This window comes from Cydia splendana, chromosome 25 (assembly GCF_910591565.1).
Source record: "Cydia splendana chromosome 25, ilCydSple1.2, whole genome shotgun sequence".
Classification (NCBI taxonomy): domain Eukaryota; kingdom Metazoa; phylum Arthropoda; class Insecta; order Lepidoptera; family Tortricidae; genus Cydia; species Cydia splendana.
Genome location: NC_085984.1, coordinates 10,338,891 through 10,363,992, shown reverse-complemented (window position 1 = coordinate 10,363,992; position 25,102 = coordinate 10,338,891). Strand labels below are relative to the sequence as shown.

General features: G+C 37.5%; 3 protein-coding genes across 6 annotated transcripts in view; 2 read left to right on the top strand and 1 right to left on the bottom strand.

The window, feature by feature from the left end:
* Positions 1-1,176: 1,176 nt before the first annotated feature.
* LOC134802977 (nascent polypeptide-associated complex subunit alpha) lies at positions 1,177-7,521 on the bottom strand. The gene is made up of 6 exons (XM_063775712.1): positions 7,376-7,521; positions 5,967-6,122; positions 4,584-4,705; positions 3,687-3,905; positions 2,842-3,003; positions 1,177-1,330 (listed from the first exon to the last, which is right to left on the bottom strand). The coding sequence occupies exons 2-6, from the start codon at positions 6,082-6,084 to the stop codon at positions 1,316-1,318; spliced, it is 636 nt and encodes a 211-aa protein (XP_063631782.1). The 5' UTR covers positions 6,085-6,122; positions 7,376-7,521; the 3' UTR covers positions 1,177-1,315.
* Positions 7,522-11,528: 4,007 nt separating this feature from the next.
* LOC134802787 (acyl-CoA-binding domain-containing protein 5) overlaps positions 11,529-25,102 on the top strand; it is a 57,283-nt gene continuing 43,709 nt past the window's right edge. For all 4 annotated transcript variants that reach the window (XM_063775499.1, XM_063775497.1, XM_063775498.1 and 1 more), the window contains exon 1: positions 11,529-11,849. In XM_063775499.1, the coding sequence (XP_063631569.1) occupies positions 11,789-11,849 (61 nt within the window). In that variant the 5' untranslated portion in view covers positions 11,529-11,788. The remainder of the gene's footprint in view (positions 11,850-25,102) is intronic.
* On the top strand, positions 15,929-20,791 carry LOC134802920 (uncharacterized). The gene is made up of 2 exons (XM_063775638.1): positions 15,929-17,140; positions 17,593-20,791. The coding sequence occupies exons 1-2, from the start codon at positions 16,321-16,323 to the stop codon at positions 17,613-17,615; spliced, it is 843 nt and encodes a 280-aa protein (XP_063631708.1). The 5' UTR covers positions 15,929-16,320; the 3' UTR covers positions 17,616-20,791.

The window sequence follows — 25,102 nt, the reverse complement described above, 5'->3', positions numbered from 1 at the left end:
TAAGCAATAACAAAATATGTATACCATACCATAACTTGCAGCAAGTTAATCCTAATTTGCCGTCTTGTGACACTGTGGCGCAACTTTCGTGCTATATGTACGTATGCTTCTTGCAACTATCTCTTTAAAAAAAACACGTAGTAAATAGATTCAGTCTGCAAACTTGCAACTAGGCATTGTTTATTTCTAAAAATTGGCTACGAGCGCTACGAGCACAAATTTTATGACAGAGCTTTTGACATTGACAAGCTTTACTTCAGTGTTGCCAGAAAAGTTAAACTATGTTTGAGATTTAGTACAAAACGCAGTGAATATGAAATTCCCTTAAACGAAGCGAAGGATTCTAAAATAGAGCCCTGAGCGTAGTGAGGGATTTAACTGTTACGCCCAAATTATTTTGCTACCATGTGACACATGATTGATTTTAACATCAGTCAGATCACCTACTATGAGGAAATTATGTTCAAATGTATTTAAGCTAAATATAAAAATAATGTCCTAGAACAGAAAAGTGTCACTGATCTCTCCTAGCAGGGAAGAAAACTGCCACTTTGCTCCCTCCTATGCAGGGAAAATAGCCCTTTTCTGAATTGGTTATGTGAAATGTGTATCTGTTCTGTTACCACTTACCGCTTGAACCGATATATACATAGATGAAATTTGGTATGGAGATAACATGAGGCTTGAGGAAGGACATGATAATGATGATAGTTTTTTCACCACACCAGCTCGGAAAGGCTTACTTTGCACTTCAAAAACTGATAGCAAAGTTGCATTTTATTCACATGTGAGGCAAAGTCAAATGCAAATTTTGAGTCGTTTTCTTGTTTGCTGGCAGAATTGACTTTTAAATGATGCTTTTGGATGATAAATGTTTAATAACATTAATTTAGATTTGTTATTTTACATTTAATATTTGCTTCGGGTTGGTGTGGTGAAAATGTTGTTTCACTCTGGGGCAAATTTTGTTTAACCCTCGTGCTTTGAAACCCTCGCAACGCTCAAGATTCCATTTTTCGAATCAATTTTTCAATTTTGGAATCTTTCGCTTGCTCGGGTATCAATATTAGCACGAACGGTTAAACAAGAACTTTGCTCCCTTATAAAACAAATAACTATTATCAATCATCCTCATCATTTGCGGGCAAAAGCTAGTATTGTAATAAATAAACAGCATTAGATGTAATATTAGTTTATTTCAGTAAATAGCCTATATACAATCCCGTGTATCAATACCGTCGCTTTGGATTTCATAACAATGCGGCTGGACCGCCGCCGACCGGACTTACAACTAGAATTTAATCATATTGTGACTCTACATCGTCAGCTCCTGTAACAGAAAAAAAAAAATTAATATCGTGCATAAAATGTGAAATTCGAACAGTCTTAAATAAACTTAACAACACGAAAAACGCAGTGCCTTGGCAGATTCTTGGCGAGGCATCCGGTTTTATGCAGACTACTATTCAAGATTCTACCGCTCAATTTTATTACTACGGCCACACTATGCTACTCGCGCTGCCGCGATGTTGCCCGCTCCGGCCACACACTGCTGTACTCGCGCGATTAAACGCGGCACTCTATACTTCATATTGCCGGTCCTTTGACTCGTGACAAAAAACCGACAAAATAGGGAGCCGTGGGCATAACGAGTTAGAGCGTAATCACATTGTCCGATCCGATATCGGATGTCGGAAAGAAGTAAAATGTAAGTTATAACTTAAGTGTTTCTCTGTATTTATTTATGCATTTAATAAATCATTATTATCAAAAAAAATATAAATAACGCAAAAAGGCGGACTTAATGCCAATGGCACTCTCCTGCAGCTGTTTTTGTCATACGCGCCTTGCGACATCCGATATCGGTGCGGCGCTTCCGATAAATTCTGCCATGTCGGAGCCCCCCGTCAGCTGTCGGAGCGATAATATTTGTTTGTGTGCGTATGTGTAGGCATAATGCCTGTTGTAGTGTGCGTGACCGCTGTAGACGGCGCACAACGCACTTTTTCCTTCTAACTTTTGAACCATCTGCCCAAAAAATATGAAAAAAATCAAGAAAATAGTGCTTTCTAAATTCAAGAAAATAAAATTAAAACAAACTTGATCAGTTAAGCCGTTTATGAGTCTTCCCTTCTTATTTTAATTAAAAGCCTGGCAACCCTTATTTGTGACCGGATTTTCGCAGGCAACCCTATACCATTGTATTTGCAATAAAATTACCATCATTTTGATGTATAATTCAAGCGTCAGACAGATGAGTGCAATTATCGATATAAAATCACCTCTTTAAACACGGCAACCACATAATAGTGACCGGAAAAAGATAGGCAACCTAGATGATTTATGTTGTAAAAGTTGTATACTTTCCATTGAAACTTATTTCGTTCGTCAGACAAATCGGTGAAATTTGCCGAAAAATTTTTTTTTCAAAAATTTATTAAAAATAGCCTTGACCATATTTCTTTAGGCAACCCTATTTATTTATGTTCTGGAACATATTTTCGTTCATAGTTTCATCCGTCAGACAGATTGGTGAAGGTCCACTATGTGTGGGATCTCCTACTATACATCCGATATCGATGAGGACAATGTGAAAACGCTCTTACATGTAGCGCGGCCACTACGTCTGACTACTTCCCATGCCACTCATAGAGTATATGGCCGGGGTATTATTCTTGGCACTATCAGTGAGAGCACATTTTTTAAAATCGAGAGTGAATAAAAAAAAAAAAAAAAAAATAGATATCTTTTAGGTGAGCATGTTCTATCCTAGACTGCATCTGCACTTACCATCAGGTGAGATTGTGGTCAAATGCTTTTTTCTAATAAAAAACAACTCACCATGATGGCGTTGACGATGTCCGACTGGTTGTTGCGCAGCGCCCGCACCGCTCTGGCCCGACTGACGTTGGCCTGAGACATCACTATCTCTACGTCCTTCTCGTCCACGCCGGACTCGTCGATGCCTTCCTCGTCTTCTTCCTCGGCGATCGGTGCTACTGTCTGCAATGGAGTAGAACAAACAATATTACAAATAGAAATTATAGTCTGTCAGGCCATTTCCGTCTGTAGAAAAAAGCGGCAAATTTAATTTGTAGGCGCGTAGGATTGTTGTCCCCTAGAAAATTTGAATTTCGCGACATTTTCTACTGATAAAGTTGATTGACCGGCTATATTAGTCTTCGGATAAATAGGTATCTAACGGACTTACTGCACATGACAGGTGTGGCGTTTACAGGGATAAATAATAATGAAAAATAATTTTGCTATCCGACTATGGCTACAGAATAATAATAGTACTAGGTACAGAAGGTTTACTCTCTAACAAAAAAAGTCTATTACGACAGATGACCACTAGGTGGCGCAAGCGCGAGCAGGCGTCCGTTCCGTAGCGGTGCGCGGCAACTAATGGCAAGACACCAAAATTGGTGTGGGCCGCATGTCATGTACTGACAGACGGACCGCCAAGTCTTAGTAATAAGGGCCCAGAATAAATAATAATAGTACTAGGTACAGAAGACTCACTCTCTAACAAAACGCGTCTGTTACGATCAGGACAGATATGGCCGCTAGGTGGCGACAGCGCCACGCGTGGCTTAGGCTAGCTCGCGGAGTGAGCCACGCCTGATAAGGGCCTGTTTTTACCCTTTGGGTACGGAACCCTAAAAAAGGGAACCGCAACTCACCGTGCCCGCGCTAGCGCTGTCATTGCCGGCAGCAGCGCTCTCTGGTGCCTTGAACCTCTCCGCGGCAGCCATGGTGGCCTGCTGGCTCAGGTCCTCGATCTTGGCCTCTCCGAACACGATGTAGGTGTCCGAGTGGGGGTTCTTGTACACGTCCGGGGAGTTGATCACGAAGAGGATGTTCTTGGATTTGCGGATGGTCACCCTGTTTACTCCGGATACCTGTGGAAATGTAATGATGGGTCATACACACATAGAAAAATAAAAGTTTACAGATCTTTTAAAATTAAGGATAAAGCGCGCCTTGCTAGATGCCAAAGATACAGAGGAAAGTATCTTAGAAACCTTTGATCTCTGTCATGTTGTGTCAAACAATTTTATTTTAGACTCGTTTTTATGGTTAAATTAGCTATGGCAAAATTCAGCCAAGTGTGAGCCTCTTAAATAAAAAAAAAACTGGTCAAGTGCGAGTCGGACTCGCGTTCCAAGGGTTCCGTACATAAGTCCGACTCACGCTTGACTGCACATTTCTAATAGGTTTTCCTGTCATCTATAGGTATAAAGTACTATTTTGTGTAATTTTTTCAAAATTTTAGGCCCAGTAGTTTCAGAGATAAAGGGGGGGGAATGGTCGGACAGACAGACGCACGAGTGGTCCTATAAGGGTTCCGTTTTTTCCTTTTGAGGTACGGAACCCTAAAAATAGGCAATTATTTTACGGTTAAAAGTCATTTGAGTCAATAACTTCAAGCTCCTAAATCCATTCTACCGCATTAGAAAATGTCTACCTTATTACCTTTTCTTAATGCCAAAATCTAACAGTTGTATTTATCCAAGTTTGAAGTTGAGCAACTCATTTCACCTACTGACACCAATTAATAGAACATTAATTAAACTTACAGGCTTAAGACCAAGTTTGCTCATAATTTTGCGGGCCTTCTTCTCTCCTCGGGACTGCTTGGCCTTGGAGATGATGTCGATGCCAGCGATCGGGTTTGAGATTCCACCAGTGCCGGGCGCTCCTGAAAAAAATTTTTTTTTTTAATGATATAGGAGGCAAACAAGCAGACGGATCATCTGATGATAAGCGATTACCGCCGCCCATGGACACCCGCAACACCAGAAGGGTTGTAAGTGCGTTGACGGCCTTTAAGATGGGAGTACGCTCTTCTTAGGGTTCCGTACCCAAAGGGTAAAAACGGGACCCTATTACTAAGACTCTGCTGTCCGTCCGTCTGTCACCAGGCTGTATCTCATGAACCGTGATAGCTAGCTAGCAGTTGAAATTTTCACAGATGATGTATTTCTGTTGCCGCTATAACAAATACTAAAAAGTACGGAACCCTCGGTGGGCGAGTCCGACTCGCACTTGTCCGGTTTTTTTAAGGTAATGTAATTTTTTTTCTATTCTGGCTGGGTATGTGTCCCGTCTCTTTGTGTATGCCACTTACCCAATGCAATGTCATCATTAATGTCAAATTTATACGGAAATATGATGTTTATAATGCGATCCTTAGATGCAAATTTAACTGAGGGTGGTACTCCACCTGTCCCTTAGTCAGTCTCTCATTAACCAAAATGCTTAGAACATTTAATAACTGGAGTCGCCTTTAAGAACTTACCCCTCTGCCGAAAACCTTGCACAATAGGGAATATTACTGCAATGTTCTGCCGCCAGAGTGCAGCAGTAGTATTCTAGTAAATTCATAGACTAACTTATACATACTGTGCCTTAAACTATTTTTTGACAAGTTTTCACAGACAGTAAAATATGACATTGATGCATCAAGGCAGTTTGTTAACAAGGGCCTACCGGTAAACGCGAAAATCTAAATTTAGTTATCTGCCTCTTTATCACTCGAATATGCAAGAGTGATAGAGAGGCAGAAACCGAACTTTCGATTGTCGTGTTTCACGGTAGGCCATGTGATTGACGTAGTGACGCATGATGTGTCATTGATGTTTGTTTACTGTATGTGTACTAGTTACGCTTAGCCTAATATTCCCTATTGTGCAAACTTTTGTATGGACTGACATGGCTATTTGTATGTTACGTAGAAATCATGTAGAAATAGCAATACATTTGATGTCCCCTCCCCCGCAAAAATCGGCAGACTGTTTCGTACAGAAAATGACAGCCATGACGTCTCCAGTTACTAAATGCTCTAAGCCAAAACGAGATCAAGAAATTGGACAGTTTTTTTTTCTTTGTATGGACTTGAGAATTGGATAGTTGGAATACCATCCTTAGACGGACTCTACCGCACATCATCAGTTTCTTACCAGCATCTTCCAGCTCTGGGATGGTGTCATCAGAATCGGAGTCTGATGAAGCGGTCTCCTCCTTCCTCTTCTCAGTCATGGAGGCGGTGGCCTTGTCCAGCTCGGTGAGTTCCGGCATTGTGTTCTGTCTGGTGGTTATCTTTGCCTCGGTTATTCCTGAAAAAAAAAATTGCAGTTTGGTTATAGTTACCTATGCTTTTAAAAAAATATACAGAAGTGCTTAGCACATCCTGTGGGCCAGAAAATCACAAGAGCATAAAATTTGCAACAATTTTTTTACTTTTAGTGTAAAATATCCCCCTAAGACCCAGAGTCCTTTTTGCATTAAAGAATTTGGAACCTTCTTTTCAGTTCAAAATTCGATTTTATTATGTCCTTTTAGAAGGAACTCAGGACTTAGGAGTATAAATTGTACATAAAACAGGGAAAAATGTGAGCTCAACCTCCTTGCTCAGGTTTTGTAATGATTCTAGTTTGTTTGGGGAAAAGAATGCAAAAAATCATAGGTTATGTTTTGTTTTTTTTTTTTTTTTTTTTTTTTTTTAGGGGACATCTTACACAGATCAACCTAGCCCCAAACTAAGCAAAGCTTGTACTATGGGTGCTAGGCGACGATATACATACTTATATACATAGAAAACACCCATGACTCAGGAACAAATATTAGTGTTCATCACACAAATAAATGCCCTTACTGGGATTCGAACCCAGGACCATCGGCTTCGCAGGCAGGGTCACTATCCACTAGGCCAGACCGGTCGTCATGTTCAGTATTTTGTATCTTTTCGAATTACCCAAGCAAGGGTTGAGTGATTTGGCTAGCCTGAGTTTATAATGTTTAAAAAAAGACATGAAAAATTAAAAAAAACCCACTCAAATTAGGTTCAAAAGATCACGTCCGTGGTTATTTTTAACCTTGATACCTGATATATGAGATATATGATATTAATCCATCAAAATACTGAAGACTGGAATGATTTAAACGTTTAACAACAAAAATGCATATCAATAAATACTAAACAATTATGTAAAATGACGTAAATACATGAAAACATCATAATTTTAATGCAAATTTAGCCGAAATTCCATGCGACTTAAAAAGTCCTGATTTTATAATTTTTTTAAGTGGAGAGCAAGATGGAAACACGCATTTACTTTAATAATCGGATATTCAACGATTTAAAATAGTGATTGCGCAGCAGCTGAAAGTATATTTATCACAAACAATGAAAAGTATCGATTTTGTTGAGGTCCTAATGCCGCCTTTGTAAAAGCCCTGGGTGGTGCACCGAAATCACTTATCACTAAAATAACACTGTTTCTCTAGCCTTTATAACACTTTCATACACTCAAATTTATCAATTCACATCTTCCATGAAGGATTTCTTCAGATATTTTGGATTATTTACCTTTCTACAAGGAAATTTTCGTTTCACAGGCGATATCTACCCGTCGTGACAAATGACAAGAGGCCCAAGAGGGTGTGACAGAACGAGATAGCGTATAAAATAGAAGTAAATAGAAATGTCGTTGTCTCGTTCTAATCTGAATTAAATGTAGCAACACTCAATAAAAAAAATATAACTACAAATCTCTTCTCAAAATTGTAACGATGTTCATTGGTGGTAGAAAATAATTGAATATATTACTTTTTCACATTCATTCTTAAAGATATCTCAATAATAGTATACATTTATTTCTACTGGCATCACTAAAATCCCATTACAAGCATCTAGCGTTTGCATAACCAATAACCAGCATACTTTTGTATAACACCAGCAACTAAAGAATACCACCAAACTAAAATAACTTAAATTATGCGAAATCTTAAAAAGTAAATTAATAAGTTTATCTGCATTTATATTATATTCAGAAAAAATTAACTTATTTTATTAGTCATAATCGGAAAGGAACGTGTATTTTGTTAATTGTGGTCGTTGTCCATTGAAGTATATTTTGTCTTTCTAACAACACTGTCCACCGATTGATAAGAGTGAGACAAAAGACGTTAATGTTTGAGTTTTTATTTTTTTACAATTATGGCCTGGATGCGATCTTTTGGGTTTGCTTCATGGACCTATATAATAGGGACAAGACATATTGTACTATACGTACAATTGCTTATAGAATTAGCACCCATTTTGACGGCACACACATAAATATATATCTGTCTCGTTTTTACTCAGCACTGTAACCCACAGCAAAAAATGATGACAGTATTTCAGTACGTACATAAAGTGTTCCATGAAAATACGTAAATACCTAATGCGGCCGAAAATCCGCCATGTTTAGTTCCCCAAATGTCATTGTCTGTCAGTTCAGCCGGTACTTGTCCTGTCAAAAAGTCGTGGTGAAAATTAAAATTATTAATTATCTTTCAATATTTTGCTTGTGATTGAAAATAATTGAAGCCAAATGTGAATAATTACGTCGCGAATATGCCAGTGTGTAGTGTATTAGGGTGCGGCATAAGAAAACCACCAAATCAGCCATCTTTAACCTTACACAGGTACGCTATCATTTACATGAAAAATATTGGTTATTGTTAATGTTCCTGGGAAATGTAAGGATGTTTCACATTATAAATAGCAAGGTTCTTCTGTGCAGTTATAGATCATGAAGTGATTGGATTTATTTAACAATATTTTTACGCTTAAATAATGTAAACATTTCAGCTAGGGTTGTACTTTATTTATCGACTTTGATATCGATATATTATGATTGCCTATTTATATTTTCTTATTTTATCATGCTACCCCGCTTCAAACTAACTAAATTATCTTAATTTAATAATTAAATCATTTTTTATAGGTTACCAAGAAATGAACATAAAAAGAAAGTGTCTGGAGATGGAGATCCTGACCGACTCTCGGGAGCACTAGGGTAACTCGGGGCCGTGGGGTCGTTACTCCACAAGCTGCCCTGCGGGCTTTTTTATATCATTATTATATTTTTTTTATATAATTCGACATTAAGAGACCATATACTTACATATAGTTGTAATTTATAAAATGGTTAATGTATTGTTATTATTTTTGCTTGTATGTAAATTCAATGTTGACGTATAAAAATGCCCTTGTGGCCTATTTGCTGAATAAATGTTGAAGAAGTTGAAGAGCGGAAGTCATTCCTTATTTTTGTAATAAAAAAAATGTTCTGAAGGTGTTTTGTTTTTTTTTCACCCGTCGCTTAATAAGCTTGAATTTTGTATCGCTCTCACTTATAGATACGGCGCACCAAGGTCGAGGTGCAGTGCGGTAGTGTATTACAGACTTTAGGGTTAGCAACACAACAAAATTGATTGTAATGGAGAGGTAAAGTCCAAGAAAAACACGTACACTTATTCTGACATCCAAAACAGATGGCGCTGTACTGCGCCATGTGTTTTGCGGTCACTAAGTTGTCAAACGTCAACTTTTGAAAATCAGAGTTACCGCAAAAATCGCAATATGTATTGAGTAGTACAGCGTCATCTCGTTTACCTGTCAAATTTGAAGCACGAAATTGTCCTAGACATCACACATCTTACTCAATCAAAGTATCTTTTCACATAACAATATACTAATAAAGAATTTTTATTTATTTACTTACTTCCTTATAAAACATAAACTTCACAAATAATACATACTTAGTATTTTAAATAAAATGAGCCGAGAACGTTAAAAAGTTATCGATGTATCGATAAAACCTAGTAACAGTAAAAATCTTCTGGGCAGCACTAAAACCGCCATGTTTAGTTCTAAGATGACGTCACAGTGGCACGCATTATTCGTTGACGTTTCACTTCCATACATAGACCTATATAATAGGGACAAGACATATTGTTCTATACGTACAATTGCTTATAGAAATAGCACCCATTTTGACGGCACACACATAAATATATATCTATCTCGTTTTTACTCAGTACTGTAACCCATAGCAAAAAAAGGTGACAGTATTTCAGTACGGACATAAAGTGTTCCATGAAAATACGTAAATACCTAATGCGGCCGAAAATCCGCCATGTTTAGTCACCCAAATGTCATTGTCTGTCAGTTCAGCCGGTACTTGTCCTGTCAAAAAGTCGTGGTGAAAATTAAAATTATTAATTATCTTTCAATATTTTGCTTGTGATTGAAAATAATTGAAGCCAAATGTGAATAATTACGTCGCGAATATGCCAGTGTGTAGTGTATTAGGGTGCGGCATAAGAAAACCACCAAATCAGCCATCTTTAACCATACACAGGTACGCTATAATTTACATGAAAAATATTGGTTATTGTTAATGTTCCTGGGAAATTTAAGGATGTTTCACATTATAAATAGCAAGGTTCTTCTGTGCAGTTATAGATCATGAAGTGATTGGATTTATTTAACAATATTTTTACGCTTAAATAATGTAAACATTTCAGCTAGGGTTGTACTTTATTTATCGACTTTGATATCGATATATTATGATTGCCTATTTATATTTTCTTATTTTATCATGCTACCCCGCTTCAAACCAACTAAATTATCTTAATTTAATAATTAAATCATTTTTATAGCTTACCAAGAAATGAACATAAAAAGAAAGAGCTGGAGATGGAGACCCTGACCGACTCTCAGGAGCACTCGGGTCCGTGGGGTCGTTACTCCACAAGCTGCCCTGCGGGCTTTTTTATATCATTATTAAAGTTTTTTTATATAATTCGACATTAAGAGACCATATACTTACATATAGTTGTAATTTATAAAATGGTTAATGTATTGTTATTATTTTTGCTTGTATGTAAATTCAATGTTGACGTATAAAAATGCCCTTGTGGCCTATTTGCTGAATAAATGTTGAAGAAGTTGAAGAGCGGAAGTCATTCCTTATTTTTGTAATAAAAAAATGTTCTGAAGGTGTTTTGTTTTTTTTCACCCGTCGCTTAATAAGCTTGAATTTTGTATCGCTCTCACTTATAGATACGGCGCACCAAGGTCGAGGTGCAGTGCGGTAGTGTGTTACAGACTTCAGGGTTAGCAACACAACAAAATTGATTGTAATAGAGAGGTAAAGTCCAAGAAAAACACGTACACTTATTCTGACATCCAAAACAGATGGCGCTGTACTGCGCCATGTGTTTTGCGGTCACTAAGTTGTCAAACGTCAACTTTTGAAAATCAGTGTTACCGCAAAAATCGCAATATGTATTGAGTAGTACAGCGTCATCTCGTTTACCTGTCAAATTTGAAGCACGAAATTGTCCTAGACTCCACACATCTTACTCAATCGAAGTATCTTTTCACATAACAATATACTAATAAAGAATTTTTATTTATTTACTTACTTCCTATTAAAACATAAACTGCACAAATAATACATACTTAGTATTTTAAATAAAATGAGCCGAGAACGTTAAAAAGGTATCGATGTATCGATAAAACCTAGTAACAGTAAAAATCTTCTGGGCAGCACTAAAATCGCCATGTTTAGTCCTAAGATGACGTCACAGTGGCACGCATTATTCGTTGACGTTTCACTTCCATAGGTTTCATATTTCAGTGGTTTGCTTTGGATGTTTTCGCTGTCACTGTCAATTGTCATATTGTCAATCGAATCTTCCTCTCTACGAAGGAGAGACGTGCGGTCACTTTTACTCGCGTTAATTTTCGCCCTATTGTTTTCATTGTCCAACTTTATTACACAATCACCAGCACGATAGCGCGGCGTGTTGTTGTGAATAATAATTGTCTGCGATCTTATTGAAAACATGATCGGTGGTTTGTGATTCGTTCGATAATTTAGTACCCAGTGATTTTAGGTCCAAAGTGCGTGTAATTTTATAGTTTGTGGCTTGTTTTGTGCTAATAATGTCGCTCGAGGAGAAGTTTAATGCAGCCGTCAATGTAATAAGGAGCCTTCCGAAAAGTGGTAAGTGGAAAATTTTCGGTAAAACCTGTTTTGAGTAAACAAATATAGTAATGCAGCGAAAAGGACGTCAAGACGTTTTGTCGTGTTTATGCGTCATAATGGTTATTAAATCGTTTAAATAAGTTGCATGTCACATGCAGGAGTTTTTACCGTTACTATAAAACTAGATTAGGACATGGAAAAATAATGTTTTTATGGTTTGTGTATTGTGTATGTATATGTGACGTCCCACGGTCAAAGGTACCTTATGGCGGGTATGGAGTTATGCATACCCCAGTAATCTACAATAAATAAGCTATCGATAACACAAAAGATCAACCTTCTAGGTTGCGTAGTTACAGAGATATGATTTTTTGAAAATAATGTTGTGAAATGAGCAACTTTACGATAAAGAAGTTTTAAGTTTAGCCGCCTAAAAAACTATGTTCCTGAAGTAAGTTACATAGTTGACTACAAATAATAATGCCTTATATATCTGAGATTAAAAAAATATTGCGACTTGTTCTGTAATGCAAATAGAAACTTTTGATATCGACTGATTTATGTGTATACTAACCAATCTCTTGAAAATAAAGTTTTATTTCATTTTCACGATTGATTGCAATGAGCTCTCAAGATTTAAATTTTATCTATTAGAAAACGACACTGACAGACAGTTTAAGCAAAAAACAATACCGATTTAGAGGTGAAAATGTATTTTCTGACTTTTTCATATAAAATCACAAAATTGAATATTTTTACTTTTAATGTGACACACAATCAATTTTTCTGAGCACATATGAAAGAAATTCTGTCATTCAAATGAAATAAATCCTAAAACCCCAACTAAATACTATATTTAACCCCTTATGCCACTTTAAACTTACATAACAATAACAGTATTTGCTCCATACATTTACGAAAAGGTACCTTATGGAAATAGATCTAATAATACATCACTACAAAATATCAATCATATTATAGTTTATCTTTTATGAATAGAAAATATTAATTTACATTAAACTGCCCCCAATTTAATTAGTTCTTCGTCATAATAATCTTAAAAAAGACCAATAATTTGTATGTAATGAAAAGGTACCTTGTGGTCAAGTTACATGATGAGGCATGATGATGATGGAACAGTTAGGATAAACTAATAATATTTTGGGGTTAAGATGGTATAAATCGTCTATTTCTTATCAATAATATATTTCGGTTGCTATTGAAGATAAGCGGCATTGAGGTTCAATGACCTCAGATATTCCATAAGGTAATGCGTCGGGTATTGGCATTTTTCAGCAAACCAATGGCTGATTTACTGCATGCGACCAAACCAAATGAAGATTATTCTAGTTAAGAAAGACTTGACGAGAGTAACTTTGGTATAATAGCAGTCTACTTGGATTTGTGATGTCGGTCTATGTACGGTTATAATATTTGCGAGGCGCCCCAACCAGAACTGAAATTATCAAATTAGTTTTGCAGAATGCTAATACAGTTCTCTACCAAACTTCTTTTCCCGTATTGACTGACTTTGACTTTGGGAATTTTCAATCTTTTTTCCATAAGGTACCTTTTCTACTAAACTCTGAGACGACATTACTAGGCTTATAACTAACTTATAACAAAAATAAAAACAGGTAAACAAACGTTACGCATTAAGGTTTCAGATCACACAATAAAAAAAAATTGAGCATTTTTTCACCTCTTTACAAAACATTTAATATCTCCGAAACTAGAAACCCTCATAAGGTATCTTTTCCCGTGGAACGTCACATATGTTTACATTTTACAACCATAACATACTTTACTAACTGCTATGTTGTTAACACATAGGTTTTTTAAAAGAATGGTAATAAAATCTTAATAATTACTTTTTTTATTTGTCCTTTTGCAATGAGTATGAGTAAGTTTACCTATTTTTATGCTAATTACCTAAAAATTCTGCATAAGTAAAAAACACAAAAAGACATTGTTACAGAATGGTAATATTTGCAATATAATATCCAAGTGCGCCCTATAAAGGGTTAAACAATCAATTTATTGAAATTTGTACTTTGTGTTCTGTTCTGCTACAACTGTGTGAACGAGGTGTGAACTGTGTTTTCTGACCTTCAATAAATTTGACCCACTCTTAAAAAGTCTCTTACAAAACTTTACATCTTTAAAAAAAAAAAAAATACAACTTTTTTAAAATATTATATTTTTATTACATAGTTTTACACACTTTTATTTAGCTTCACTACATATATTTCTTTGTACCTATGGCGCTACAAATCTTGTAACTTAAATTTGAACCACTTTCGGGTGTCTGATTGAGCTGAAATTTCGCATGCTTACATATTTCCGATGACAATGCAATAGGGTGCATTACATTTGTTATAATTACTTTTCATATATTATAGTTTGTTATATCGTTATTTTGAATAACGTAATAAATGGCATACTACCGTAATATCTAATTAACGGTATACATAATGTTATAATTGGTATAATGGTCATAAGGTATATTTACACTTGGTATAATATACATTGCCATAATTATTATATACTCTAAAGCATATTATTTATTATAACAAGTGACATCACATAATTATTTGTGTGGCATAATAGTTGCATCATAGTCTAATAAAACATGGTCTTCCATTCCCAGAGTGACACGGGCCTACGTCACAACAACATGGCCGCTACATATAGCGCTATCGCATATTATCATATAGCGCTGTCGCATGATGACGTAGGCGCGTGTCAGTTAGGTGACCTAGAAAAGACGGGAATGGAGTACCAGGCGGAGTATATTATTATACCATGCATGACATAAATGGGTTAGGTTAGGTTGGAACTGCGACTCCGCACAAACAAATAATTACCTAGCAAAAAGAGGGTTAGGTTAGGTTAGAACTTTGACCCTCCTTAGAATAAAATGCCTAGCAAAAAAGTGGTTTAGGTTAGGTTTGAACTGCGGGCCCCGCAGAATCGAAAACCGTGAAAAAATTGGTTAGGTTAGGATAGAACTGCGACCTCCCTAGAATAAAATAGCTAGTAAAAGAAGTAGGCCTGCGTACTAGTTATAAAAATATGTAAAACTTTACGTTATTATCTTATTATTAAATAAAATATGACAATAAATGTTATACAATATATGTATTTATACTCGATAAGATTGTATGAAGTATTACGTTATACAAAAATATAATATAACAAATGTCATTATAAAATATGTCTATATAATATTTAAAAATTATATTACAATAGGCATTATAGCAATGAATGTTTAGATGAAATCACAATATAACAAAGGAAACGTATAATAAAAATTACATTATAACATAAAATAATATATAAAATGGCGTTATAACAAATGTATGATATTTTTTTTATAATTATATTAAACATTACACACCCAATGCAATAATATGCTAACATGGAGCTGATCTTATGATGCAGTCGGAAGGTAACCAAAGGAACTCTTCGATGGAAAAACATAAACACATAAAGTTTAGGCTCATTTGAAAGGTCTCGACTTCTCGAGTAGTACATAGACATGCAAAGGAGAGAAAGTACAGTTGGCAATAAAAAAGTGTATCAAAAAATATTTTTGATGATTACTTGTGACATGCTTGTGACTGACAATAACAATTTTTGTTACCCCCATGGAATGGTTCTTTTACCCCTAAAGGGAAAATTACCCCCAGGTTTTGAACCAATGTCCTATAATATCAAGTGTAGATGTTTAATGATATCATATCATTTGATATTTAACAGTCACTTTTCGGTGAAGGAAAACATTGTGAGGAAACCGGACTAATCCCAATAAGGCCTAGTTTACCCTCAGGGTTGGAAGGTCAGATGGCAGTTTCTTTCGTCAAAACTAGTGCCTACGCCAATTCTCGGGATTAGTTGTCAAGTGGACCCCAGGCTCCCATAAGCTGTGCCAAAAATGCTGGGATAATGTGTGGAAAATGAATGATGAAATGATGTTTGTTAGAAATCGTGTAGTATGCCCTTTACATCTCAGTCTATTATTATACAGGCAACACCTACTCTACGATCAATGTTGCCACCCTACACCTATCCTTTTTTGTCTTTCGTTTCCCCTCTGCTCAAAATGTAATGGCTCTGCATTAGTCAATTTTATTTTATAATTTTAACATGTAAACTTAATAATTAAATCCTATTTAATCGACCCGTGACATGGACGAAATGTAGTTTGGTTTATGGCAAATTAAAACTGCTATTTTGTTGTGATTAAGAAGCATTTTATTTCCGACGTCATCCTTCGCCGCAGTCCTACGCAGAGCCCTGCGCCTTCATCCTGCACATCAGTTTATGTACCCAGAAGAGAGTGCCGCGAGGATACTGAAAACAAAACCACAGAAAGGTACGTCGGAAATAGTGTCATTTTTTTGAGGTTAGAATTGCACTTCCCTCGTTGCATATAACCTCACTTTTCTTCGATTGTTCAACTAAAGTCACTACAAATTAGTCCAAAATGTCGTCACACAGTGAAAATAACGGGCACATTCCAGTTGAGAAGCTGGATGGCTTGGCAAACTATTCAAATTGGAAATTTGCCATGAAAATGTTGCTAACGCTGGATGGTCTATGGGGCTGTGTTGAAGGTACGGACACCAATGCGACCCACGAAAGCCGCGCTTTAGCAAAGATATGTTTAACGATCAAGCCCGCACTGTACCAGTACGTGCGAGATGCCACGTCGGCAAAGGATGCCTGGAAGAAACTCGCCGATGCCTTCGAGTCCAAGGGCCTATACCGAAAAGTGCTCTTGCTACGTCAACTGCATAAAATAGAATATAATCAGTACAGCAGCATGTCGGAATATGTCGAGGCGGTGATGCGGCTCGTTCAACAGCTCGATGATATAGGCAAGAAGATAGACGATGATGAGGTAGCGGAGATCCTGTTGAGTGGTTTATCGCAGGAATTTGACAACCTGGTGTCAGGTCTGGAAACCGCCTGTCTTACAAGCAAACTCACGGTGGAGCTCGTGCGTGCCAGATTGCTACAAGAAGAACACCGGAGAAGTGCGAGTGACCAGGAGGGTGTGAAGGCCTACCTAGGAAGCAAAAAGAAGAAGTCGTCGCCTATGTTTTGCCAGTTCTGCAAGAGGAGCGGACACACTATCAAGCGTTGCTTTAAGCGCAAGAAGGAGCTGAAGAACAATGAAGAGAATCACACTATGCTTGCATCAGCCATGGTATGCAGCGGCAGCAGCTGCCATGACTTTGTCGTGGATTCTGGTGCGTCCCAACACATGGTTGCTAATAAGGAGCTACTAGAAGAACCTAGAGGTAAAAGTTCTACTATTTATATAGCTAATGGTAATAAATTACATAGCAATTGTAGTGGTAGGATCCTTTTATGCTCCAATATTAGCCTTGTAAATGTTCTCCATGTGCCTGACCTCTCCAGCAATTTACTGTCCGTTAGTCAAATCACTGACAAGGGTTATACTGTCGTTTTTAGTAGGGATCATTGTAAAGTCTTTGATAATGTTAAAGTCACTGGCGATCAACTGTTAGTTGCTTCTAAGGAAAATGGTTTGTATAAATATAAGGCTCAAGTGCGACACATCCTTGAGGAGGAGTCTTCCAAGCTCTTGCAAACCAGGCAAGAGACAGTGAATGCTCACGCTGTTTCGACAGTGCCAATGGATCTAATCCATAGACGTCTAGGTCATTTGTCTGAACCAGGTATGAGGATTCTTGGTGATGGGGAGAAATGCATGAACTTACTCTTTCAGAAAGAAGACACCATCAGTGGTAGTTGCGAGCCGTGCTTGACAGGCAAGATGGTGCGAGCACCGTATCCTGCTGTCAGCATGAAGCGCACTACCCAACCACTTGAACTCGTCCATTCAGATGTGGCCGGACCTATGCAAGTCGAAACTTGGGGTGGAGCTCGTTACCTTTTGACCTTCACAGATGACCATACCCGGAAAACGTGGGGCTACCTTATGAAGCATAAATCAGAGGTGAGTTCACATTTTATTAATTTTAAAACTATGATTGAGAAACAATCTGGATTTTTAATAAAATGTTTGCGCAGTGACAATGGCCTTGAGTTTACAAACAATAAACTGGCCAATTATCTTAAAGAACAAGGTATTATACATCAAACCACTGTCCCTTACAATCCTGCTCAAAATGGAACAGCGGAAAGGGCTTTTAAAACGATTTTTGATAAAACTAGGGCTATGCTGCAGGAATCCGGCCTGTGTAACCGCTACTGGGGAGAGGCAGTTATGACAGCCATTTACCTGAAAAATAGGTCTCCTACCAGAGCGCTTTCAGGTGGAATTCCCGAGAGCTTATGGACTGGGTCTCCTATAGACATCAGTCATTTACGTGTCTTCGGGTGTACTGCTTATGCACATGTGCCTAGTCAAAAGCGTCAAAAACTTGATGCAAGAGCAAAAGCGTTAATTTTTGTTGGTTATGGTGAAACTTTTAAAGGATACCGTTTGATTGATCCCACTAAACCTCATAGAGTAATACAGTCCAGATCTGTTATTTTTAATGAGGATAAATTTATAGGAAAACATGACAGTAGTAAAAAGACTTGTGGAGCCAATTTTTATAATTACTATATCGATAAAGACAATTTTAATATTTCAATGACTAATAATGAGAATAATTCTTTTAATGCATTGAATAATTTTAATGATGACTCTAATTTTAATGTTAATGATGTCATTCAAAATAATGAAAAAGATAAGTCAGCTGAGTGCTCATCCTCTTCAAATAATGTTTCAGATGCAGAGACCCTGACGCCACCGGCGTGGTCACCGCTCTCTGAGCACTACTGTACGGGCGATGAAGGTGCAAGTGACAGTCCCGGTGATGAAGATTGCGTCCCAAAGGGCGCCTTGTCTTCTCTGCCGGAGTCATCATTTGATAATCATGACAACGGTGATGAAGTGGGTGCTCCAAGGGGTCCCGTGTCTTCTCTGCCGGAGTCTGCACCAAGTGAGCCGACGCTGCCGGTTGTTTCCGACACGTCTCGTTCACGTCCCGTACGTAAAACACGAGGTAATGTGCCACAGCATCTCAGAGACTACGATTTATCTATGATAGCGGACGGCTATTCGCCAGATGAGCCTGCATCATACCGTGAAGCCATGCAATCTTCTGAAAAGGAAGACTGGCAGCAGGCAATGCAGTGTGAGTATGACTCTTTAATTAAAAACAAGGTATGGATCTTAGTAGACAGACCTGCAGATGAAAACATCGTCAAATGTAAGTGGGTTTACAAAAAGAAACTCGACACCTCAGGTAAGCCTGCCAAATTTAAAGCTAGGTTGGTTGCCCGTGGGTTTAGTCAAGTAGAGGGCATTGACTATACGGACACCTTTGCACCTGTAGTGAGGCATAGCACACTGAGAATATTGTTTTCTATTGCTACTGAATTAAACTTACAAATAGATCATATCGATGTTACAACTGCATTTTTAAATGGGGAATTAAACGAAAAGATTTATATGGAGCAGCCTTTAGGCTTTAAAAACTGTGATAAGGTTTGTTTGCTTAAGAAGAGCTTATACGGCCTTAAGCAAGCAAGCCGAATGTGGAATATCAAAATACATGATTTCTTAGCACAAAATAATTTTACTCAGAGCAAATGTGAGCCATGTATTTATACAAAGAAGACAAAGACTGAATATATTATTATTGCATTGTATGTTGATGATTTTTATGTATTTCACAATAATTGTATTAATAATATTTTACAACTTTTACAAAATAATTTTGAAGTCCGTCATTTGGGCAAATTGAATAATTGTCTAGGAATGAATGTTTGTAGAGAAAATGGTATCACAACCTTAGATCAAACTGAGTACATAAAGCGTTTATTATTCAAGTATAATATGTCAGATTGTAAATCTGTTTCAACACCTTTACCGGTTAATTGTAAATTACAAAAATCAAATAAGACATGTTTAGATGATGAAGTCTATCAGTACAGACAGTTATTAGGAAGTCTAATGTATTTATCAGTCTGTACTAGACCAGACATTTCTTATGCATGTAGCCAACTTAGTATGTTTAACACATGTTTTGATGAAAATCATTGGCGCATGGCGAAGCGTGTGCTACGTTATCTTAAAGGTACTATTAATTATGGCCTTTGTTTCACAAAGAGCAATACTTTTAACCTTACTGCATACGCTGACGCAGACTGGGCCAATGACCTTTCAGACCGCAAGTCCTATACTGGCTTTGTGATTAAGTTAGGATCTAATGTAATTAACTGGGAGGCAAGAAAGCAACAATGTACTTCTCTTTCAAGTTGCGAATCAGAATACGTAGCTATTGGAGATTGTTGTAAAGACATATGTTTTGTACGAAATTTCTTGTCAGAAATTATCGATAAAACTTTTAACACTGTCATTTATAATGATAGCCAAAGTGCTCAAAAATTACTGTTAGTTAAAGAGCACTCCCACAAAAGAACAAAGCATATAGACCTAAGGTATCACTTTATTAAAGATCTGATTCAAAAAGGAAACTTAAATGTAAGGTACTTGCAGACTGACAAAATGGTAGCAGATGTATTAACAAAACCTTTATGTGCTGAAAAACATTGTAAATTTATTCAGGGACTTAATGTTAAGCCTTTAAAATGTTAATTAATTAAGAGCTACTTTCTCTACTCATGATTTTTAAATGTGATATTCGTTCCTGTCTTACCTAGTTATAGCTGCATGTCTATATTTTATGTCTATGTGTTTTTACTAGACTTAAGCCTGCAGCATGTAATTTGTTATAAGTATGCTTTATGTAGAGCCATACTTAGAGCTTTTCTAGGCATGTAAAGTGCAAGGAGGAGTGTTAGAAATCGTGTAGTATGCCCTTTACATCTCAGTCTATTATTATACAGGCAACACCTACTCTACGATCAATGTTGCCACCCTACACCTATCCTTTTTTGTCTTTCGTTTCCCCTCTGCTCAAAATGTAATGGCTCTGCATTAGTCAATTTTATTTTATAATTTTAACATGTAAACTTAATAATTAAATCCTATTTAATCGACCCGTGACATGGACGAAATGTAGTTTGGTTTATGGCAAATTAAAACTGCTATTTTGTTGTGATTAAGAAGCATTTTATTTCCGACGTCATCCTTCGCCGCAGTCCTACGCAGAGCCCTGCGCCTTCATCCTGCACATCAATGTTGAAGTTAATAATGATAATTTAATAATTTAATTAATAATGTTAATAATGGAGAAATTGAAGCCAATACAAGATAATAAGGAACTCAAAGTAGAAGTAGGAAGATTAAAGACAAAAGTTCATATATTGGAGAAGGAGGTTAAGAAGAATAACTTTATACTTCATAAAGTCTGTGAAATCGAGACGTCCACCAACGATCTATTAAAACTGGTTGTCGAAACGTTGAATAAACTCAGTGAAAACGCAAACACGGAAAAGTGGGATATATGGGAAATCAGTAAAGTAACAAGGCTAGGGAAGAAAAGAGACGAACCTAGACCGATGTTGAAGTTAATAATGATAATTTCCATCAATTGATAAATTTACAAAACTCCAACAATATTGCATTAAAAGTCTGCCAATTGTATTACTTTTTTGTCGTTACCATTACAATACAATACAATACTCTTTATTGCACACCTCACATACTCGTAGTTTACAATAAGTGTACAGTAACATAAACAAATACAATAGAGGTAACAACAGGCGGTCTTATCGCTTATCTCTTCCAGACAACCTTTGGGTATCGGAGACAATAGAATTAGAATACATTAGCGATTATCAACACAATTAAAACTGTCATTGTTATTAATGAATTACTCCTATTATTTGTGTCCGTCTTACTAATCAACTACCACTTTTGATAAAGTTGGAAAATAAACCTTATTACAAGGACCCAAGATTACTTTTTCATGTAACCGTAAAATGCATTAAGGTCCTTTTTTCCTGTACGGTTACCATCAGCTTGTCACTGACATAAACGCCGTCGAGAACGTAATTTACTTTCTATCCATCCCGTTTGCACTAATATGCGAGTGCGAGCGAGATGTATAGAAAGTAAATTACGTTCTCGACGGCGTTTATGTCAGTGACAAACTGATGGTAACCGTACTGGGCTCATCTCTAAGCTTGGGCAAAAATGCTTTCGTACGTCTGGATGTTCTCCTCTACAGGTTGCAATTCTCAATCGATTCTTGTGAAATGACTATGCTTCAAAATTGCCCCAAAACCAACAGAGTTGAGAGTCATTAGATAGGTATTTCTCTGTACTTCATTTCGTTCTATGGGCACTATTGCCTAGGTAGTAAGGGTGACGACATTTTGGCTAAAATACCAATATCTCAGTTCTCCAATGGAATTCCGCTTGGTGCCCATAGAACAAAATGAAGTACATAGAAATACCTATCTAATGAACTTACTCTCATTTCGGTTGGCGTTGGGTCCAGGCTCCATACAAAGTTGCCCATGGTCCAACACTTTCGCAACCAGGCAAAATTTCAAACAATACCCCAGAAACCGACAGTACTCGCTAGTCGGGCAACGACGTGCAACTCAATGCCGCACGCCGCGAACCCGCTAGTCGGGCAAGCGGCGGACGCTCAGGGCTGTGCCAAGTAACTTACGTATAAGTACGTGGATAAAATTAAATCTGCTGTCTCATCTGTTTAGGCTCCCCGTTTTGTTCTTCTCCTAATTCTAATTCCTATTGATACATACTCCTATTGATACATACATGCAATTTCACGTAACCAACTAATAAGAATTTTTATTTTGTAATCGCATTAGGTAAAGTAAATAAAATTATAAAGTGAAGTAATAAAATATAATAATCAACTGTACCAACTTTTCGACCACATAATAATCAGAAGACTTACAATTTTTTCTGTTAGTGGCAGTGGCAGCCCTGAGGTAGTGAAGATGCAATGCTTGCTCGCCTGTCGGGCACTTCGGCGTCGCGTGTAGGTTTATAGCTCTTGCCCGACTAGCGGGTATGCCGGCATCTGAAGCAGGTTCGATGATTTAATTAGTTTAATTACAGTATAAACTCCATATAACGTCACTCGGTATAACATTTCACTACCTACAACTTCGACAATTTTTGCTCTAGGCTTTACTTTAATATTAATTTTATTTCTCTTTATTTAACGAAAACTCTCTGTAACATCAAAAAACCGGGCAAGTGCGAGTCGGACTCGCACACGAAGGGTTCCGTACCATTATCTATAAAAACGGTCACCCATCGAAGTACTGACCCGCCCGACGTTGCTTAACTTCGTCAAAAATCACGTTTGTTGCATGGGAGCCCCACTTAAATATCTTTCTTTATTTTATTCTGTTTTTAGTATTTGTTGTTATAGCGGCAACAGAAATACATCATCTGTGAAAATTTCAGCTGTCTAGCTATCACAGATCACGAGATACAGCCTGGTGACAGACGGACGGACGGACGGACGGACGGACAGTGGAGTCTTAGTAATAGGGCCCCGATTTGCCCTTTGGGTACGGAACCCTAAAAAGTAGCCAGTCCCTTTGAGTGTCTCTATATAGAGTTTACAACTTAATTTACAGTGTAAATAGATTTTTTTCGTCAATTCAGTTTCTGGATTTTTTTCAAAATGGCGGAGTCATACATTAATTGAGTTTTAAGGTATGCTCGTGAGGTTTACAGCTGACAGCCACTAGTTATTTTATTTCCAGTATAGATATGTAGTAGTAATGTATAGTAAGTTACTTAGTACCATATCCACTATTAACTGAAAATCAACCTTACTGCAAAGATATAAGATCCAACAATAGTAAGACTGGTGTTACTGGTGTACATTATGGAAATGGGTAGTTTTGAGGTGAAGGTTAAGAGCGCTATTACATTTCGGCGTTGAGCGAGTTTAGGTATTTTACGCGCTGCGGCAGGCCGTGCGAGCTCAGTATGCCGATCCCTTCTACCACACTCGCACTACAATGATGGATTAAACATTCTTGATCCTTCGCGAAGCATATTGAAATCAACCATAACAACACTAACTGTACTTAACTTTTAAAGTTCTAAAACTGTTATTTGGTAAGTACGAAAATACTAAATGCAGTGCAAATGTACATAGGGGCTGTTCATAAATTACGTCATCTATTTTTGACGATTTTTGACCTTCCCCACCCCTCAAATCATCCAAAAATCAAGCTTCGGATGAATCTGTTTCCTCCAACGTCATGTTACCATCATCCGATGTCCAGACCCCCCCCCCCCCCCACTCCTCCCATTTGAAACGACGTAATTTATGAATAGCCCCATACTCGTACTTATGAAGGTATATTACTCGAAAGAAATTATAGGTACCTACTCGCTTATTTACATGTTTCGTCATTGCATTTGGTACCTATAGGTTGTAAAGTTTGTATCAACGAGGGTTTAAAAACGAACTGGTACTGAGGGTCTGATGATGATTAAGGCGGTCACGGATACCAATGAACCATGTAGTAACATGATTAGGCTCGTTTGATTCGTCTCAACAAGATCTTTGACACTGAAGATACACAGGGTCTGATGATGAAGCTGGAAGGTGGCCACGGGTACCAGTCTATCATGTAACTAAACAACTTCGTGTTTGGGCTCGTTTGATTCGTCTCAACAAGATCTTTGACACTAGGTGATACTCAGAGTCTGATGATGGAGCTGGAAGGTGGTCACCGGTACCAATCAACCATGCAACTAAACCACTTCGTGTTTAGGCTCGTTTTATTCGTTTCAACAAGATCTTTGACACAAGATAGTACTCAGGGTCTGATGTTGGAGCCGGAAGGTGGTCACCGGTACCAATCAACCATGCAACTAAACCACTTCGTGTTTAGGCACGTTTTATTCATCTCAACAAGATCTTTGACACAAGGTAGTACTCAGGGTCTGATGATGGAGCGCGAAGGTGGCGACGGGTACCTGTCTATCATCATCAGCTCCATCATCAGACCCTGAGTAGTATCTTGTGTCAAACATCTTATTGCGACGAATCAAACGAGCCCAAACACGAAGTAGTTCAGTTACATGGTAGACTGGTACCCGTGGCCACAGTCCAGCTCCATCATCAGACTCTGAGTACTAACTTGTGTCAAAGATCTTGTTGCGACGAATCGAACGAAGCCAAACACGAAGTGGTTTAGTTGCATGGTTGATTGGTACCGGTGACCACCTTCCGGATCCATCATCAGACCCTCAGTACTACCTTGTGTCAAACATCTTGTTGCGACAAATCGAACGAAGCCAAACACGA